General features: G+C 54.2%; 1 protein-coding gene across 2 annotated transcripts in view; it reads right to left on the minus strand.

The window, feature by feature from the left end:
* Nucleotides 1-21795, minus strand: part of babam2 (BRISC and BRCA1 A complex member 2) — a 95515-nt gene that overhangs the window by 10933 nt on the left and 62787 nt on the right. For both annotated transcript variants that reach the window (XM_035404337.1, XM_035404335.1), the window contains exon 7: nt 10986-11095. In XM_035404337.1, coding sequence (XP_035260228.1) covers nt 10986-11095 — 110 coding nt within the window. The remainder of the gene's footprint in view (nt 1-10985; nt 11096-21795) is intronic.

Raw genomic sequence — 21795 nt, forward strand, 5'->3', positions numbered from 1 at the left:
GCAAAGAGCCAAGCTCCCGAGCCACGAGCTCTCTCACAGGAACCCGACTGCAGCAGGCCTGAGGAACAGCCGAACGCGTTTCGGGTCCCGCGTCTCGGGTTCGAGGCGTTCCCGCGTGCGAGGCGTGCGCCCGGGTCCCACGCGGGCGGACGGGGGGGGGGCTGGGGGGGGCAGCTCCGTTCGCCTTACCGCCGCAGAAGCCCAGCGGCTGGAGAACGTTCCGGGCTCTCCTCTCTGAGGCCGGGCCAGATGAACCCCCACCACGAGGACGCAGATATCTCAATTCAGCTTTTGGGGGGGGGGGGGGGGGGGGGTAGGGGGGGACAACAAACAGGAAATTTGCTTTCGAATGTTTCTGGGGTGGACGCTAACAGTACCCCACAATACAACATGATAATATCGAGCGGGGGGGGGGGGGGCAGGGGGGGGACCATTTGATGTTCGCTTTCCTTAAGGCAAAACCGAGAGGCAATATTCTGTGTGAGTGTGTGTTCGTAATAATAATAAGTATAATTATAAATAAGAATAAAATAATAAATGACAGCGTAATGATTCCCTGAAGCTGACGTGCCGTCGAGCTGGCAGGGTGACTCACGCCGCGCGTTCACTCCGCCGTTTCCCCCTCCTCGTTAAGAGGCCTTTTTTCAGTCCATTACTCCCCGCCGTTCTGTTCCCCGCGCTGCAATCAGGAAGTCGCCGTTAGCGTTAGCGACGAGGCGCTCAGTAACCCCGGTTTTAGCCGCGCTCGGTATTCTGGGCCGGGCCGGGGCAGGGGTAGGGGGGCCGGGGCAGGGGTGGGGGGGCGGGGCGGGGATAGGGGGTCCTGGCAGCGCCGCTCAAAGCACCACGCGCTCACGTGCCGAAGGAGGGGTTTTTCGCAGAGCTTAGGACCGTGCTGAGGGTCGCCACGGTTACCGCCGCGTCGGTCGGCTCAAAGCCGCTCAGCGCTGTTAGCATTTAGCGCTTGGCTTCTCCTACGCCGTCTGCGTGTTGAGCTTAGCAGGAGCCATTAAAGTTAAGGACACACACACACACACACACACACACACACAAGGCCTCAGGGCAAATCAGCACAGCCGGGATTCAAACCCGCAACCTCCCGTCGGAGAGAGAGCCAAGTTCGGGAGAGATCTCCCGCTGACACACCATCTGAAAGGCGACTGATGTTTCTGCGTGAAGCCTTGCCAGGGAGGTTTCCCCTGAGTCAGTAACGACCCTGGAGAATCTCGAGTTTGCAGGAAGACAGCCCTCCCCACAATCCTCTACCTGTACTCTCCCAACATCAAATAAAAAAGATAAAGATAAAAATACTCAAGTAGAATAAACAAGCCAGATACCTGCCAGACAACAGGAAATTAAACTGGTTTGAAGAAAAAAAAAAAAAACTCCAAAAAGAGTGAGGTGCTGGAGATCAGAAGACTCGTGACCCAAGCCCCGACCATAGGTGGGAGGAGCTTAGCGATGACATCATAATCACATGTGGTCAGCTGATGGGTTGCACTGGGCTCAGCTGTCAGAGCAGTGGTGAGATTTTCCAGGAAGGTGTCCGATTGGGCAACACCTCTGCTGGAAAATGGCGTGGAACTGGGGCCTGCCGTTGCTACGGTAACTCCAGTGGGTGGGGTGGGGTGGGGGGGGACGAAGGGGGAGGGGTGGGGGGGCGTAGTCTTGGAAGCGAACAGCAGATGCGGATCAATTCACTCAAACGAGCCTGATTTACTGGCAGATCTCATTAATATGGAGTCCAGTGTGAAGAAGTGGCGATCTTTTCCGCAACACCAGCTCTGACCCACCCCCCCTCCCTCCCCCCCCTCCGCCCCCCAGCCCTGTATGTACGTCCCAGTGACTCACAGACCGCATCTACGTACAGTAATAACACCGCACTTCCATTAGACCGCTTCATTTCCGCGCACAGCCCCGCACCGTTCCAGTATTCAGAAGAACAACGTCGTGTCCAATCCTAACAACGTAAAACAGATGGAGATGTGATATGCCGAAATCCTGTCTTGATGAGACACTGCAGCCTACTGGTGCTTTCCTGCTTCCAAGTTATCTGGCTTTCCCTGGGGAAAAAAACCCACCTTATAGCAGAAGAGGTCTACCACTGCATATCATAAGCCCAATTAGATGTACCTTTCGCCTGTGTATTCACCCACAAGCTCTCCACAGGTAACCCATGGCTAAGACATGGCTCCACATGTATGTGTGTGTGTGCACGTGTGGATATGTGTGGATGTTGGTGAGTGGATATGGATATGCATGCATGTGTGTGTGTGTGTGTGAGGAGTGTGTGGGTGTGTGTGTGTGTGAGTGTGTGAGTGTGTGGGTGTGAATGGAGTGTATGATTCCTATGCATGTCAGCTTTCAGCACCATCAGTCCAGACAGACATTAGCTGGTGGAGCAGCGCACACACACACACACACTCACACTCACACACACACACACACACACACACACACACTCACACTCACACACACACACACACACACACACACACACACTCACACTCACACACACACACACACACACACACACTCACACTCACACTCACGCACTCGCACTCGCACTCGCACTCACACACACTCACACACACACACACACTCACACTCACACACACACTCACACACACACACTCTCTCACACACACACACACACACACTCTCTCACACTCTCTCACACACTCTCTCACACACACACACACTCACACTCACACACACACACACACACACTCTCTCTCTCACACACACACACACACACACACACACACACACTCTCACACTCTCACACACACACACACACACACACAGAGCTTTTTCCAGACGCTTCAGACGGACGCGTGTCCCAGTGCGGTCTGTGGCCCGTCTGTGACTCCCGGGTGAACCGGCCTCCTCGCCCGAAACTCCATGAAGACGTCTTTTGTCAGACGGCTCTACAAAGGGCTCCGAAATGCGGTCAAACCACCGCGTGCCCCCGGGGTAAAACCCGGCCCGTCTCAATCACCCCCCCCCCCCCTCCCCCAAATGAGAAATCAAAGCGTGCGATCCAGCGATAGGGATCGATCACACAGACAGATGAGTCGTAGCGCCCTGACAGGGGCTGCGTAGGAGTGTTAGCGATCCTGAGAATGGAGCTCTCTCTGTTCCAGGGCTACCTTAAAGAGGTGATTCATTTGGGTCCTCGGTAAAACAGACGCGCTGAATGAGGACATTGTTCGTGTCAGCAGTGTCAGCACATCTAAGGGATTTAAATAAAACGTCAGAATTTGCCACTCAAGTAGTGAGCTTTCCAACCCTGTAATAAATCTCCTTGCAAACAAGCACACACACACACAAACACACAAGCAGACACACACACACACACACACACACACACACACACAAACACACAAGCACACACACACACACAAACACACAAGCAGAGACACACACACACACATACACACACAGTCAAGGCAACACCACCAAGCCAAATCTTAAGCAAACAAGGAAACAGGGAACAAACTCAGAAAGGCCTGCTTTTGAACAACTCTACATCTAATCAAGAAATGAGCTGGAACGACAGCTAGAAAAAGACAGGAGTCTGACAAACCCAGACATTTGAAACATTTATGAGGCAAGCGGCTTGTTACACCGCAACAATTAAAACATAAAACAGGTCGTTCAGGAATAATTTGAAACTCCGCCAGATTGAGGCACCTCAGCAGGCAGCGGTGCTGTGATCCCTATGAATCAGACCAGCACCGATGAACACAGGCTCCCTGTCTGAAAAAGCCACCCTATCAGTGGGACTTCTGGTGAAATGGAAGGTAGGCCGCAGTTTCCCGATTGTGTCAGTAAGGGCGAGTTTGGCCCCTCCCACGCTCTCGCTTGCAGAGGTGGGCTGTGGTTTTGTTCGCTCAGCGGCGCCCCGCGGTGGCTGGCCGTGGCCCGAGAGCTGCATTGTGGGTAATCGCAGTGCTGGAGTGGGTTTCCGTCAGCACTGGGAGCGGCGTCCAATGGGGAAGTTACAACAAACGAACCGCACCGACCAAAACTGTTCATCGGCCCGCCAGACCACTCCAAATGTAACCGCAAACCGTTTAGTGTTTGTCCTTCACTAGGAACCCGAGAGAAAAATAAAATAAAATGAGCTGGTCCAACCTGAACAAGGTTGAGATGTAAATACCATTTCAAATCAGTCAGCTCAGGTAATGAACTGAAAATTAAATTCTTGAACTGAAACCCCTCGAGCATTGTTCCAACTCATGAACCGAATATCAGTGCATTTCCTGAACTGAAAATGCCACTGACCCCAGCCTTGAATCGACCACTTTGAACCGTAGGGTTTTTGGAATGTTTTCTCTCTCCCAAAATTCCGAGTCAGTCTTCTAGAACTCCACTGCTTTCAATTTTCCAGCAGCGATTGTGACATCAGCATTAGAACGTTCAGTTAAGAGCATTCTAATTCTAAACACATGACTGTAACCGCACGCCTCACAGGGTTAAATAACGCTAGCGCAGGCAGGTAGCGCGCCGCGGGGCTAAGCGTTAGCTGGCAGAGCCGCAGGCCGCACGGTCGCTGCTCAGCCCCCCCGCGAGAACAACGACCTCAGGCCCTCGACCTCGCTCTCGAACCTCGCTCTCCAACCTCGCTCTCCAAAGCCATCGTCCCCGTTGCCAAGGAGACGCATTCGTCCCCCCCAGCACAGCGGGGGGACGCTGGTTGGCGTTCCCGTGCAAACCCAACACGAAACGCGCCTCCGTTTGGGGTCGGCCGCACCGCGCACAGGCAGAACATTCCGGAAGGGGCTGACGAAAGAGCGCCGGGGCGTAGGCCTGCGTCAGGAGCGCCGCGACCCGCCCCCGCCCCGCCCCCTTGCCCCCTACTTCCACAGAAAGAGGCGTTATCGAGGCACGCCATAAACGGAAGGCACACAGAGCCCTCGATGCCAGGGCCTGGGAACGCCCGCGCCGTGCCACGCCATGCCCTGCCCGCGCGGGTCCAGAGATCTCCTTACAGAGAAATTCCGTGGAAGGCGAACCGGCGCGTTCCGAAGAACGCAGGGCCCCGGGCCCCCCCATAATCAGATTCCTTTCTGCTGTGGACACCGTCGCGCGCTGGGAAGTGACTAACGGGCTCCTCGCACAGAAGCGCGTTGTTCCTGGAGTGTTTGTGTAGCGCGTGAGTCACCCAGTGGCACGGACAGCGGGGGACAAAGCGCAGGTGAAAGTAAACAGCAGATAGCTGAGGTTGCGGGGTTGAATCCACACTGGGACTTGCTGGGAAGTGTTTTTTTTTTTTTTTTAATAAGCAAACAATCCCCAGGAAGCCCACATCCTTTTCACACCAAGCTGTAAATCCTGCGATCGACAATTTTAGAGAGCCAACCTTTCCGGGCAGGGAAAAAAGGTGAGAAAAGGGGGTAAAGCAGGTAGAATGAACACGGTCTGTGACGCTGAGAGGCACTGTGTGCGTACACAACACTGCTGATGCTTTTATTTCTCCTCCAATCTGAACACAGAAAAGATCACAGGATTGTTTTGAGGACCACCTGACCTTTCAGCCCAATCCAGGCTCATCCTTTCCGCCTTCTGTCCACGGAATCGGCAGCTCTGAGTCAAGCCTGGTCTTCAACCACCCAAAGGTCTCTGGCTGTAATTCTACTGGGCGTAGTTCAGAAAACACTGAGCGGTTCTCCTTGATTTTGGGGAGGCAGTTGCCCATAAAAGTGGGGGTGAGGCCTGACATTCACAGAGTGGTTTACAGCTGGCTTCCATCGCCATTGTCTCAAGGTGCCACACAAGAGCACTGGCGAGGACCCCACGGCTGTCCCAGCTGCCTGCACAGAAAGACGCAGCGCTTCGCTCTGCAGCTCCGCACACTCACACAGTGACCCATCAGAGGACCCCACCCACAAACTCCCCCCCACTGGCCTGTTGTGACACATGGGCATGCTGACCCCCCCCCACCCCCCACCCCCCACCCCCAAGAGGAAGTGGCAGAGATTAATTGCAGTGTGACTCAGGTAGAGGATGAGGATATGGGAGTGGGGGGTATGTGGGGGGGGGGGGGGGGGGGGGGGGGGTCAGAGACAGCGTGAGAACAGAGCAGAGCTGGGAGGTCAAGCAGGGCACCCCCACCATGTGTGACGCTCATTAAAACCCCGGGGGAGGGGGGGGGCAGTGGGGTGTGAACGTGGCTTCCAGAGGGATGGGACGCCTGAACCGGAGACCCCTGGCCCCTCCCTCTCAGCCACCCCGCCCCGCCCCGCCCCGCCACGCCTCGCTCTCCCCGGGACAGGCAGCGCAGAATTCGAGGACACAAGAACACCCACAGAGGCGGCCCGCTGAGGAAGAGCGGGCTGAATGCTCTCTGCTTCCTGGGGGGGGGGGGGGGGGGGGGGCTGTCGACGCCCACGCGGAAGCTTTATGTAACGGCGAAGTTTGCGCGCGCGAACGCGACGTCGACTGGGGAGGAACGCGTGGGAAAGATCTGGGGGGTAGGGGAGCGGAAGACGAGCAGAGCGCTTTTTTGCGCCGACGCCCCCAAAAGATTTATTTTCAGTTCGATAAAAGTTTAGCGCGGGTCGACAAAAAAAAAAAAAGCGGCACTCGGGCGGGAATTTAAATCGAGTTACAACCTGCGAACAAGTCCAGGACAGCCGTGATAAAAACATCCGGACCCTCGCACGGGGGGCACAGCCCCCCCCCCCCCCCTCTCTCTCTCCTCAGGAGCACATCCGCGCGGGGGGCGAGAGAACCGCTCCCAAACTGAGAGAGGGGCGGCCGGGTCTTCAAAGCGTCACGCGGTGACGCCGGAGGAGGTAAACCCGGCTTCTGCGCGGGAGAGACGGGCGCTCGCGTCTGACTCCGCGCTCCAGAGGAGCCAGCAGCCAGCGGGAGACGCGGCTCGGCGGGATCTGAAGCCAGCCGCCGCGTTTCCGCCAACATTTTCGTTTTCGGCGGGAAAACGCGGTGACCCCCGCGCATCTGCAGCGGGGCGCCCTCTCTCTCTTTAAAGTCCCACTCACTCGCTCCCTCGCTCCCTCGCTCCCTCTCTCTCTCTCTGAGCGCGGGGGCCCGGGGGAACGCGGAGGAAAGGCCGTGCCGGAGAAGGCCGGGGGAATTCTGCGCATCTGTTTGGCCGGCCTCCAGAGCTCCAGAGCAGGGACAGTTACTGCATCTGGGGCTCCGGCAGCCAAACACTGAACAGAACAGAGAGAGAAACACAGCGGGACCCTCCAGGGGTGTGCTCTCACACGCACGCTCACGCACACGCACGCACGCACACGCTCACACTCACACACACACACGCTTACACTCACACGCACGCTCGCACACACACGCACACGCACGCACGCACGCACGCACGCGTGAGTGTGTGTACATACACACACCCACATGTAAACGCGCACACACATATTGTAACACACACACGTACACCCAACCACAAATATTCACACACATTCCGACACAGACACGTACACCCGCTCACACATTTACTCATGCACTCTCTGTCTCTCTCACACACACACACACACACACACACATACACACATTCTGACACACACACATGTACACTCTCACACACCCTCTCTCACACTCACACATACACACACTCACATGCTGTGGATGAATGGTGGGGGGAGCTGGTGGTGGGGTGGGCTGAGATTGGGGGTGGGGGGTTTGTGTGTCCCGTGTGTCCCGATGTCCTCACGGGACCCAGCTTCTGCCATGTCAGTCCGTCCCTTCCCCCCCCCCCCCTCCCCCGTCCCTCCCCCCCGCCACACACACCCCCCTCCCCTCCGGGTCTAGCCGCTTGGAGCCATGTTCTGTCCAATCCTTTCTTCCTCTGGGAGGTGGGGGGGTGGGGGGGGGGGCTCGAACCTCGCTGTGGTCACTCCAGCAGCAAGCACACGGCCAAGGTCAGATGCACCTCCCAGTGCATCATGGGACTTGCCATGCCCCTTGGGTGAGGTAGATAGAAACTGAAGTGGCCACAGAGAGAGAGAGAGGGAGAGATGGAGAGAGGGAGAGAGAGAGAGGGCACGTTTCCCGTTTCTCCTTGTAGCTGGGCGAGGGTATTGAGGCTGGCAGCGTTTAAAAACAGCCACCCAGAGGCTGGCACTGCCAGGCCCTGTCCATCTCCGTAGTGCGACAGCTCATCTGAAGTCCCCCCCCCCCACCCCCCCATTGCCCTCCCCGCCGAGAGGTAACCTTGAGACTGCGCTCCCAACGGAACATTGTCCACATCCGCATGTTCCAGTTCCACAAGAGTCCTTTGTTCTTCGAACAAAAAAAACAAAAAAAAGGAACACTAAATTTAATGCCAGCGCAGTTTAAAAAGTATTTTAAATACCATCTTTAATTAATTAGATTTTGCAGGATGATTTTGTTCAGCGAAATGAGAACAGGGACAGCGCTCAGTGTTCCCTGAAGGAAGAGTTTGTTCTCTGACCTGAACTCCTCCTGACGGGGCGAGCGGGGCGAGAGGGGAGGGCGGTCTCTGTTTGTTTGCGCGCGCGAGCGAGCTGCTTCCTGCAGAACGCTACGGAGCGGCGCCGAACGTAAACATCACCATCGCCTTCCGCCTGGACTGGGCTGTTTCACGAAGAGCGTTTTTTAACGAGAATTCCCCAAAAAAATCTGAACAGTCCTCGGGGTGTGATTGTATTAAGAGGCTGCTTTGGCTCCAGATGTTTGTTTGTTTGTGCAAAAGAAACAGTTTCACAGAAGACCCTGAAACTGACGTGGAATTAACCAATGAGAACAGCGAACGAGAGGCCTCTTCCGATTGGCTGACAGAGTGGTAAACAGTTCAACGAACCAAACCCCAACCCTAATGTACCAGGCTTAAGTGGGTGGAGGGGAACTGTCGAAAATGCACTTCTGCGTGTGCGGTAATGACCCCGCGTATGTGATTAGCAGTGAGAGCGTTTGAGCTACCAGAAACCCGCCAGGAAGCTCAGAGAGAGAGAGGGAGAGAGAGGGAGAGGGAGAGAGAGAGAGGGAGAGGGAGAGGGGGAGAGATAGAGAGAAAGAGAGAGAGGGAGAGGGGGAGAGATAGAGAGAGAGGGAGAGAGAGAGCGTGGGTGAACGAGTTCAGCCTGGACGAAGACTTCATCTCCCCATCATGTGAACAGGTCATCTCATGATGGTATTTTTAGATGTTTGAGTTGGGGGAGGGACGAGGGGGGGAGGGGGGGAGGGGGGGATAGAAAATAACCTGTCAGTGTGAATATTCCCACATCTGTGCACAGGAGAGAGGGAGGGGGGGGGGAGAGAGAAAGGGGGGAGGGAGAGAGGGCATAGGAGACGGAGAGGGTGGTGCTGCACGCCCCTAACCTGGTGCGACGGGGCGTGCTCTCATAAATAAACATCATGTAGGATTATTCGAGAGGCAAAACTGGGGGGGAGGGGGGTCTGGGTGTGCAGGCTGACAGGTAAAGCCCCCCCCCCGCCTCCACCCCCCCGGACCTGCACACCTGACACCCCCGCAACCAACATGAGTAGCAGCACACACGTATGAACACGCACATACATATGACTACATCGCTGTAATGCACAAGCACACACACCAACACGCATGCATCACTCAACACACTCGCATGAATGAATCCGCAAAGGCACGTCAACACCCTCGCATTAACATACACACATGAACATACATGCATCAACATAAACGCGTCAACAAACACGTCATTACACGCATAACAACAAACACGCTTCAACAAACATGCATAAACTGCACACACACACAGACACAGACAAAAACACATCACACACACACACACACACACAGAGGTACAGACTGCGCCTGCAGAAGAACAGGCCCAAAGCTTATTCAAATACAACAATACACAGGACACCGTCCCCACAAAGCTTATTCAAATACAACAAATACACAGGACACTGTCCCCGCAAAGCTTATTCAAATACAACAATACACAGGACACTGTCCCCACAAAGCTTATTCAAATACAACAAACACACAGGACACTGTCCCCACAAAGCTTATTCAAATACAAAATCAAAAAAAAAAAAAAAAATCATTCTAAAATGAGTCGGCTGAACTTGTGGCAGGAACCGCACGTTACGATATCGCAAACATAGATTTATTTTCGTCGGATGGCGAGAATGCATGGAACATTTTTTTCTTTCTTCTTTCCATAAAAATTTAACTCCTTTTTTTAAAGATGCAAATCGATGACTAACGGCAAAGCCAGACAAAAGCGCTTTAGGAAACGTTGAGCAAGTTCTCGATTCTGTTCATTTTTGGGGAAGCAGGCGGCAGAAGGGGGAAGTCGATCGGATAATCGAGTCCAGCGGTTGGTTGGGCGGGTCCTTTGAGGAACGCGCCACACAAGGTCCTCCTCAGACCGTACGAGTTGCTGTCCGACCCGAAGACTGCGCACCACCTCCCTGCCACCAAGCTTCAGGGGCAGCGTGGTGCGGCTACTTTTCCTGAAGGCTGACCTTGCATTGCAGCTTCCATCCAACTCAATTCCATTTTATATGAGTAGCCCTCTCTACAGGGACGCTGTCGCAAATGACGCTTCACAGAGAACACGAAAAAAAAAAGGAAAACTGTTTCGCAAAAACCAGGCCTGACACCCCCAACAAAGGTGAGCATAAGAATCCCCCTGTGTGCCAGGGGTTCGATTCTCCGCCATGACACTTTTTGTACAGAGATCCCATCTCTATATGTAACCATCTCTGCACCCCCGCCCCCCTTCTGAATAAAGTGGAAAAATGAAGGCAGTCTGTCCACCCCCCTTTTAAAAACAAAATAAAATGGTTTTTAACAGTTAAATATGTGTAAGGGGTCCGACAGTAAAATGTACAAACAGGCAATGTACGCAGGACACTCGTCGCCATGGCTGCATGGCTGAACGGATGATGGATGGATGAGGACAGGGAGGCGGGACGCCATGTTAAAGTGTACAGAGCAGGACACGTGCAGGGACTGCGCTGAACTCTGGGAGGGGCGGAGGGTCTGGACTTACTGCTCGATGCTGGGGGACAGGTAGAGTTTGGGGAACACCTGGGTGGCCTCCGCATCCTCAAAGCTGACGGAGAGGAGGGCCACGTCCTCCCCCGGGTCCAAGGCTGTGTCCTGTGAGACAGACAGACAGACAGACAGGCAGGCAGGCAGGCAGGCAGACAGACAGACAGACAAACAGAGATACAGAGAGACAGTTATCACACCTGGTACTGTGGATTTCAGATTTCACATGGGAGGGGAAGAGACATGGAGAGACTCAAACAAAGAGTGGACAGAAGAAGAGAAGAGGGTGAAACAGCCAGAGTGAGGAGAGAAAAGACGCGATTATCGCTCAGGGAGCAGGGAGGGATAGAAACAGAAGCAGAAAATGAACAGGGCTCCACTGATAAAAGCTGTCAGATTCAATTAAAATCTGTTTTACATGGACTGTATTTATCTGTGGGAATCCACAAATATGATATGATAATAAAGTAATGAAATCATACATTTGAAATGAGGTTCTGGCCCTAATGGTCCAACAGCAGCTGTAATATTGGATAAAGATGACCATGTTCGACATCAGCAATTACTCTCAACTTTTACCCTCAACCGTTACTCTCAGCCATTACCCTAAGGTAGTACCCTAACCCATAACCCTCAGCCTTTACCCTCAACTGTTACCCTTAGCCGTTACCCTAAGGTAGTACCCTAACCCATTACCCTCAGTCTTTACCCTCAGCTATTACCCCATGCCCCAGACAGTCTGCTCTACAGAAGGCCCTGCCCGGGTTGCTCTGTTTGGGGGGGGCGACTTCTTACACGGACAGCAAATGGCAGTTACGTTACGTAGGGGGACTGTTTGTGAACAGGTAACCGTGACGACAGAGATGGCGGCCCGTTCTGTCCTCCCGGGGGGCTCATTCCGTTCCCTCCCCCAAGTCGACGTTCCGGAACTTCGGCGAAGGGAACGCTCCTTGGGAACGCTGCTCTGGAACATCGACAAAGGGAACGCGCTTGGGGAACGTGGGCGGTGGGACCCCAAGCGTGGGCGTTAACCGAATATCTCTCGGCCGATTGGAGCTCACCCATCCGTGCTGATCGCCAGCCCCGCCGCGAAAGCGCTCACGCGCGTTAGCGACGCAGCGCTACCGGTCAGCGACGATGGCGGCCGAGATGGTTGCCGCGGTTTCCAGATGGGACACAATAAGGTCAGTTATGAAGAGCCATGATGTCATCTCCGCCCACGATGACACAAATTAGTCAACTCACCCCCCCCCCCCCGCCCCCCAAACAGCAGCTCCGCGTGACCCACCCCAGCAGGAAGACTCCCGCCATCTTTCAGCACACATCCAACACTGCAGGGTGTCAAATGGAAATGGCCCCAAACTCGACCCAAAAAATGAGAAACGGAAAATAAAAAACAGGGGGAAAAAAAACAAAGGGGGCCAAAAATTTCAGCCAATAATTCCGTCGGGGCCTGAGTCCCGGAGCTCTGACCGCTGCTCCGCACGACCGTCCCAAATTCCACACGGGGGACCAGAGCACAAAGTGACAGCTCGCTCTCGCAAAGAGACGCGCCTCATTTAGCCGCTCCAAACCGCCAGCTGAACACCCGCCAACTCAGCCAAAAAAAGCTCTGGACCCATACGCTGACAGGGCAATAACTGCAAGGGGCCAAATGAAACAAACAAACAACAACATAAAAACAACACTGAAAAGTGAAATCATTCAGTCACCAAGTGAAACCGCAAACAGCCCTGAGGATATTTTTATATTCCAGTTACACTGAAGACTTTTTTTCCCATTCATATTTCCTTGATATTTCCCGGCACCGCTGCAATAAAGCAAGAATCATAAACGAGCGATGCCAAGCACAGGGCCGCCCAACCCTGTTCCTGGAGATCTACCGTCCCCTGGGCTTTCAGTTCAACCCTAATTTGGCACACCTGACCCAATAATTAGCAGCTCAGCGAGATCTCCAGCTGTTGAGTGAGGTGTGCTTTGTTAGGTTTGGAGTGAAAACCTACAGGACGGCAGATCTCCAGGTACAGGGTTGGGCAGCCCTGCTCTAGCTGTTGAGTGAGGTGTGCTTAGTTAGGGTCGGAGTGTAAAATTACAGGACGGCAGATCTCCAGGTACAGGGTTGGGCGGCCCTGGTTTAACAACTACGAAGCTCCACACATTAATGATAAGCAGTAAAACGATGAAAGAGTGAAACAGCACACAAGCCCCTCCTCTCCTCTCTCCCCTCAGCCTATCAGGGCAGAACTACGGCCGAACTTGTTTTGAGCGCGTCTCACTTTCGGGGGTCACGCCTGAGAGCTCGGGGACCGGAGGGGGGGGAGGGTGGGGGGGTGGGGGGGGTCAGGCTGCCGCGTGCGTTCACACGCCGTCCGGCCGGCCGATGGCGGTTCCTCTCGGTTGCCGCGGCGCACGCCGGGACGCCCCGCCGCTGGGGAACGGAGAGCGCGGGCGTGGGAAACAGAGCGGACGCATTTTTTCGGTAAACAACAGTGAGCCGCTCTGGCAGGGCCCACGAGAAACAGGCAAAAAGAAAAGGAGGGAAGGAGGGAGAGGAAAAAACAACAAAGTGACTGCACTTCTCTTTCTACTTCTGCAGACAGAGACGTAACGACAGTGACTTCCTCCTGCCCTGCCCAGAACAGCCCAGGTCACATGACCCCACCTGAGGCTCTCAAATGCACTAATGATTAGCAGAGCGGTCAGCGTTAGCGCTGATAGCCCCCCCCCCCCGTTAAATCTGCTAATGGTGAGGGTGCAAGTGTCAGGGCTTCGGCTCTGGGTGTTTCCTGGGCGTGTTTCGGCCACGCCGGGGGTGGAGCAGGACTTGGGGAGGGGCGCCAGGCCTTTTGGGGGCCCTTTGGAGTGGAGAGGTGAAGAACCCTAACTTCTAAACTTCTAAAGGCATTACCCCAACTGACAAATCCTATGGGGACATAGATCCAAAGGATGACATTGAAAAGAGAGGGGGAAAAAAAGCTGCTTCGCTTTCTACAGCAGTTACAGGCTTGGTCGTCAAACAGAGACTGATAACGTGTTGTGATGCTCTTGCGGTTTACAGTGGAGACACACACACACACACACACATATGCACCCCCTCTCACACACACACACACACACAGATTCGGGGGTGGGGGAGGGGGTGGCAGAGTGCTCTCTGGGAAAAGGTCAAAGGCCTGGGGGAGCCCATTAGAGAGCGATATGGAAGATGTCCTTTCACATCCACCACCGAAACCCTGAGCCAGCTTTGAGCCCTCCACCCCCAGGAACCCAGCAGAAGAGGGGGATTGTGGGACAGGTGGAGTCCTAGCCAGTGGGGGGGGGAACCGCGGCACATCTCCTCCGAGGAGAACGTCACCGGCACCAACAAAAGCAACGGGACGCTTCTACCCCCCAAAATCACACAGCCGCTAACTGCGGCGCGATAAAATAAACAACATATAAAGCTCGCAAAAAGTTCACTTTTTACATGTAGAAGCCCAGAGGGCAAACACGGGGGGGGGGGGGGGATACACAGAGGATTGAACAGCGAGGGGCCCGGCAGAGGAGAAAGATGGCAGGGAGACAGCAGGGCTCCTCCAGGGGTACAGGGCTCCTCCAGGGGTACAGGCCGGAGTGAAGCTTAACGAAGGCCCTCGCGGGATTGGGCGACCTTGGCTGGAGGAGGAACGGGCGAATGGGAGGTAGCTAAGGCGCTAAGAGCTAAGGCGCTTCGGAGCCTGTGATTCAGTCCCGAGCGGGGGCAAGGGGAGTGTCCCCCGGAGTCAGGGCCTGGTGTGACCCCGCCCCAAACCGCCCTGCGGCCTCCCTCCAGCAGGGACGCGGCGTGGAGATATGACAGCTGTCCCCCGATCAGAGGACGTCCTCAACCCCACTGCACAACACACACACACACAAATAGACAGACACACAGACACACACACACACACACACACCCAGACACACGCATACGCGCACACACCCAGACACACACAAATCAACCGAAGGAGACAGCAGGAAGGTAGAGGTGACTTCATCTTGCCTCATTAAAATGTCTCCAAATGTCAGGCTGACAAGATCGGGCAGGCGAGAGATGCAAGGCTGCTTACGCAATTCAGAGATGCCCTGTGAGCTCTAAACACACATACTCACACACACACACACACACACACACCATTACAAAACACACACACACATACACACACACAAGGATGCGCACACACAAGGGTGCACACACGCACGCACGCTCGAACGTACGCACACACACACCTGGCAGGTGTGCATTAAGGCTTCTGTGACGATCATGGACAGTTTTGGGCATTATCACTGCTTCTGTTAAACCTACATGCTCAAAAAAATAAATAAAAAAACTACTAAAGGAAAATGACATTGGACTAAGCTCTCTTAGTCCTTCCGACAACCTGCACTCCTGACCCTGCCCAGCATGCACCGCTCATTCAGCTTAAATACATCACTTCGGGGCTTGGAAACGGAGATTAGTTTTTATCACTTTTTGACGAGGAGAGCAGACAGAAAGCAGCACAGTGAGAGCAATTCACCCGCGCAGTCGCAGGTTCGAGAACAGTGGGAAAGTGTCACGGGTAAATAAATACCTTCACGAAACGCGCGAGTCCCTGACGCCGTCTGCGCTTCTGTGCGCGAAAGCAGCCGAGGGCACGCGGTGATGCTCACGGCGAAGGTGTGCGGGAAACGAAGACTGAGCGAGGGGGGCGTACAACGCGCAGCGTACCGCTAATCGATAGATAGCGTGGGCGGGCAGCGTAGCATAACAGGTCAGGAACTGGTCTTGTGACCTAAAGGTCGCAGGTTCGATTCCCCGGTAGGACACTGCTGTTGTACCCTTGGAGCAGGGTACTCAACCCGCATTGCTTCAGTATATATCTGGCTGTATAAATGCATGCAGTGTAAATGCTATGTAAACGTACGTTGTGCAAGTCGCTCATGGATAAGAGCGTCTGCTGAATGCCTGTAATGTAGATCTGCAGCTCCAGGAACCCCAGGAGGTAAAGGAGAGGTAAGCAGAACACAAGCGCTCGCCTCTCCGCCTCGAACTCACAGGCAAGGCAACCCAACCGATTTCAGAGCGCAGGCTCCAGACAGCACTCTGAGTGGCCACGTCCTCCAACAGACTGAGCGTACACCGAAGAGCGACTGATCGTTTTTGGCCTTGAAACTCCCCCCCCCCCCCCCCCCCCCTTGCCCCGAAACTTTAAAGGCAAAACATACACCAGCTTCACTAGAATACACGCACTGGCATATCTTGCGATTCCGAAGAAAAACCAGTCAGTGGAGTTGGCGTTTAAATTCAAACGGCGGAACCGAAAACCTGCGGGTTTCCGGTAACCGCCGGTAACCGCGGGTCGTGTGTTTGAACAGAATTCCGCGAGAGCGAGCGGAAGTGGGCCAAAGGGATTTCACTCTCCTTTCCGCGGAAGTGTTTACGGGGGGGTGGGGTGGGGGGGGTGGGGTTGGGGGGTGGGGGGGGGGGGGGGGGAGGAGGAGAACGAGGCCGCGCGGAGCACATTTCTCACGTCCTCAGAGGAGAGGCTCAGGGGGAAGAAACAAAGGAGCGGGATTCTGGAACCGGAACCGCGTTCGGGTGACGCAACGCGCTTCCCGAGAAGCGGTGACTCAACGCTCAAGGAACACCTGCCTTCCCCGTCTTCCCCCGGCCCTGCTCTGTGCAAGCCTACCGCCGCTAACGCGCTACGGGCGCTAGCGGAGCGTTACGCGGCTCCAGGGTCGCCGAATGTTAGCGGGTCGCGGGGCGGGAGGACTGGGCCAGTTTAGGGAAAACGCCCCCCCCCGACCACCCCCCCACCGGCGGTGCCAGCAGGAAGCCTCGGAGCGCTGCAGGGGAAGATGATGCAAACCGAAGCGTCTCAGCTGTAACAGAAAGCGCTCTTTCATGTCTCAGCGCTCTGGATTGCAGAGGGTTGGGTTCTCAGACGCTCCCGGTATTCCCGTCGCTCCCGAGTGTGGGCAACGTCACCACCCGGGACGGGCTGAAAGACAGGTTCTCGTCATCAAACTCTACGCTGTTCTTAACTTCAGACGAGAAAGTATGTAAAGAAAAAAAAAATTATTATTATTTTTTTTTTTAAAGTGGACCTTCATTTTGTCAGTTCAGAGTCTGCTGGAACGAATGTCCCCCTCAACCTGTAAGCGGTCACGCAGGATGCGGTGAGATGGAAAACCCGGGGGACGGATCCGAGCAGGAAGAGGACTATCCAGGTTCCCGTAGACCAGAATTCCAGGGAAGCAGGCGAGGGAGGTGGGGGCGAGCTGCCCGGTGGCGGGAAACACAGGTGAGGCGGTGAGGTGAAGCGAGGAGGTGAGGCGGTGAGGTGAGGCGAGGAGGTGAGGTGAGGCGAGGAGGTGAGGTGAGGTGTGTCTGAGAGTCAGGAGGCGCTTCCTCTCTGCAGGCTGGGCAGTTAGGGAGCCTCTGGCAGGGCTAACGGCTACCTGGGCTCCATACCTGGAGGTACCAGCACTGGCCCTTGGGCAAACTAGATTCAATGGAACTCTCTGCACTCTACACTTAGGGAGTTATTTTTTCTTTAAAGTTATTATCTTTCATGCATCTTATATTCTACAACCTACAGCCACTGTGTACAATCTCAAAAGAGGCGGACAGGTTGACATTATTTTCAGGGCTGCAAAGCAGCAGGTGGAATGAACAAATAAAAAATAGTCTGTAGCAGGAAACCCAAACAAACACACATCTGTTTCACTGCCAGAGGTCCTATAACTCACAGGGATACGCTGTCGATGTAGCAGATCACGTCACACAGCTACTGCCCGCAGCAACATGAGGTGAGCAACTGCGGTTTCCCAGTCAGGAAAAGAAAGCCGTTCTTCCTGAGCTGGAAGTGGCCAGGAAGCGATCGAAGCAGCTGGAGAGGTCAACAGGAAGTGATGTTTGAAACAGCTGGAGACAGGTCAACAGGAAGTCACCACGGAACAAGGCACCCTCGTCCTGCATAGTGGAAACGTGGGACATAATTGGGTCACTGTTTTTTCTCTGCTCGTTTCGACGTTCCCCTGAAGAACATTCCAGAAGAACGTCTGAGCCGCAGAGCTCGGGCCTTCTAGACTGCGACAGAAAACGTCGGCCTGACACCAGAATTAAGTTACTTGCATGCTTTCATTTAACTCAAAAGCACCCCGAAACGCACCCCATCTTAAATCGCATATACAGTACGCACAAGCAGTTTTAAGTGCAGGAGAATTACAGGAGCAACTGAATTTACAGTAGTTTACCGCAAAAAGTTTCCTACCATTATCCTGAACTGATTTCATCATCCTGAAATTTCCCACAGTATCAAAGGCAAGAACCACCCCCACCCCCCACCCCCCCCACCCCCAACAGCACACAGGGTACTGGTTTCCCCCATTTTTTCCCATCAACAAATGTCTTCATCTCTAAACATGAAAATAAAAGCTTACAGAACCTTCCCTGAAATTACCAGCAACAAAAAAGGACTCGCCTCCCCTCTAATTTCAATTCTGACAACAAATTCCGCATCACATGACGCATTTCCGCACTGACGACGCTAGCTGCTAATGCTATGGGGTACGGGCAGCCAGCAGCAGGGCCAGTTGCTTACCAAAGATTGTGCTTCTGGACTTTTCTGTCAAAGATCCCTCACTGCACCCCGCCCCCCCCCCTCCTCCCCACTCAGAATCAAGGTTTATTTGCAGAATATGACAAACTAGGTCATTTTACCGACGTGTCCCATAAATAAGTCCTGTTGTTGTTCTCTTCTCCCTGTCTCACAGCTGGTAGCACTCCGTGGTCCTACTGAATAAGCAGTTTTGTCGGAGGTCTGCGTTCATATTTGTATTGGACCAGAGCTCTGGGGTATGGCTGTCCACATCCTCTGGAGAGAACTGGACCAATTGTGTGTGTGTGTGAGTGTGCGTCTGAGTGTGTGCGTATGTGTGTGTGTGTGTGTGTGTGAGAGTGTGCGTCTGAGTGTGTGCGTATGTGTGTGTGTGTGTGTGTGTGTGTGCGTCTGAGTGTGTGAGTGTGTGAGTGTGTGCGTGTGTGTGTGTGCACGCAAAAGAGTGAATTAATGACACTGATGACGGTACTTGGCTGCCTCGTCCGTCCCTTCGGCTTCCTGTGGACCCTGGCTAATCGGCCGTGTTCTTCCGTGACAGTGGGCTGGGCTGGGCATGTGTGTGAACGACTGCATCAGTTTCATCGCTGTCCGCTGGCTCTCCCAAAACATCTGGGCTGTGTGTGTGTGTGTGTGTGTGTGTGTGTGCACGTGCACGCGTGGGTGTGTCCCTTTCACAGGCTTATTATTGTGCCTGCTCACAGAGTTCCCACAGACATTTGCTTTTGCTCATGATGAGGTATGTTAATGACAACCTTATTAATGCCTCTGGCCTGCGTAGTTTTCAGCACTTAATCACATTTATGAGACGGTTGGCTTTGTAGTTCAGTGCTTCACCATTTGAACTACAGAACGGCAGTTAAAGTAGACAATGGCAGGACCGGCCTGCATGTTGTGATAATGACTACATACATGCGGTGAGGAGGGTCTATCCTGGGCGACTGTTTCTCAGAAAGAAAATGCCCATTAGAAAGAGAGACTTCACCAGAGTGGGATCAAAGTGATCCACGACGCAACGCGTCGAACCTGCGCACCTGCGTATCGCACGCCGAACCGACAGACCATAGGGGTCTGCTCTCAGCGTGTCACGGTCACGTGACCCCGCGTTTCCTCAGTAAAAGCGCGGTGATGTCACCGACAGGACACGGCGAAGATCGCTGGGAACGACGCCGGCGTTGTTGTTTTTTTTCTCTCTCTCTCTCTCTCTCTCGCGCTGCGTCACCTGCCTTCGCGCGGCCGATGAGGGCCTCCCGCGCGTCAGATCCTCGCTGACTCAGGTGCCGCTTCGCCGCCGCCGCCGCCGCCGCCGCCGATCGTGAGAAAAAAAAAAACAAACGGCAAAAAAGAAAAGGTGACTGATGGGCGAGAGGGCGTTCGCTGGAGGAACGCTGATGACTCACGGACACAGGAAGTGGATTGCTGACGGCGTGTGGCGGACCGCGGCGGCGCCGCGATGTGGACTTAGCGCTCAGCTGGAGCTCCCACAACACTGACTGTACTTCACCTGGGAGAGCTCACCGGTGACTCACACTGCTGTCTCTCTATCACTCTCCCTCTATCTCTATATCTCTCTCTCTCTATCGCTCTCCCTCTATCTCTATATCTCTCTCTGTATCGCTCTCTATCTCAATCTCTATCTCTCTATCTCTCATCACTCTCTCCCTCTATCTCTATATCTCTCTCTCTCTATCGCTCTCCCTCTATCTCTATATCTCTCTCTCTATCACTCTCTCCCTCTATCTCTATATCTCTCTCTCTCTATCGCTCTCCATCTCAATCTCTATCTCTCTCTATCACTCTGTCATCTCAATCTTTATATCTCTATCACTCTCCATCTCAATCTCTATCTCTCTCCATCACTCTATCACTCTCCATCTCAATCTCTATCTCTCTATCACTCTCTCTATCACTCTCCATCTCAATCTCTATCTCTCTATCACTCTCTCTATCACTCTCCATCTCAATCTCTATCTCTGTCTATCTCCATCTCAATCTTTATATTTCTCTCCACCTCAATCTCTATCTCTATCACTCTCTCATCTCAATCTCTATCTGTCTGTCTCTCTGCATCTCCATCTCTCTGTCTCTCTACATCTCCATCTCCCTCTGTCTCTTTCCATCTGCATCTTCCTCTGTCTCTCCATCTTTCTCATGCCGTCTCTCTCTCCGTCTTCACATCTTTTTCTCTCTCAATCTTCACCTCTCTCTATCTCTCTTCATCTCAATCTCTCTCTATCTCCATCTCTCTATCTCTCTACATCTCCATCTCTCTCATCTTTCTCTGTCACTCCATCACTCTCCTACCATCTCACTCTCTCCATATCTCTCTCCATCTTCACATATTTTCTCTCTCTCAATCTTCATCTCTCATGCGATTTCACTCTTGCTCCACATCTCTCTCTCCATTGCTCTCTCCATGGCCAGAACAGAGTTACCTGCCTGCCTGTCTCCCTCTCTTTCTCTGACTCTCTGACTCTCCAACTCTCTCTCTCCCTCCCTCCCTCCCCTCTCTGTGAACAGTGATGACAGAAGGAAGCTCCTGCTGAATGACTCCGAGAACACCCGATGGACAGAGACACGCAGAGCCCTGCGTTAGCGTTAGCATTAGCATGGAGATGCGAAGAAAATGGAGGTGGGAAGAGTCCGAGTCTCTCCGCCGAGCGTAGCGGGAAGAGCCCCCCCCCCCCCCCCCGACCACATCCTCGCCGGCCCGGCCGCGTTATCTGCAGAACGCCCAACGCCACAACAGAGAGAGAGAGAGAGAGAGAGTGTCAAAATCCCCGAGTCAGGCCAGGGTGGCATGGAAACGTGGAGAGGGGAAGATGGAGAGATTCAGAGAAAGAGAGAGAGAAAGAGAGAGGGGGGGAGCTGATGTTTACATTAAAGCAGCGCTGACTAACCCAGCGGGGCTGACTAACCCAGCGGGGCTGATTCACACGGCCGGCGAGTTTCTCTCTATCGCCGTCTGAGGCCTCAGCCTCCCGTGATGAGGAAGCGTGAGAGAGAGAGAGCGAGCGCCCAGACGCCAGGCCCTCCATCAGCGGGCTTCAGACGGGGCCGCAGACGTCTCTCCTGCTTCCTGCGCGGCATCGCGGGTCAGATCAGGGGCTCGGTGCCAGCGTGTGCCCGCATGCCCGCCCGCCCGCTCGCCACCGCTGCTCGCTCCACCGCGGCCAGACGGGTAAT

Source organism: Anguilla anguilla, chromosome 1, assembly GCF_013347855.1.
Source record: "Anguilla anguilla isolate fAngAng1 chromosome 1, fAngAng1.pri, whole genome shotgun sequence".
NCBI classification, from domain to species: domain Eukaryota; kingdom Metazoa; phylum Chordata; class Actinopteri; order Anguilliformes; family Anguillidae; genus Anguilla; species Anguilla anguilla.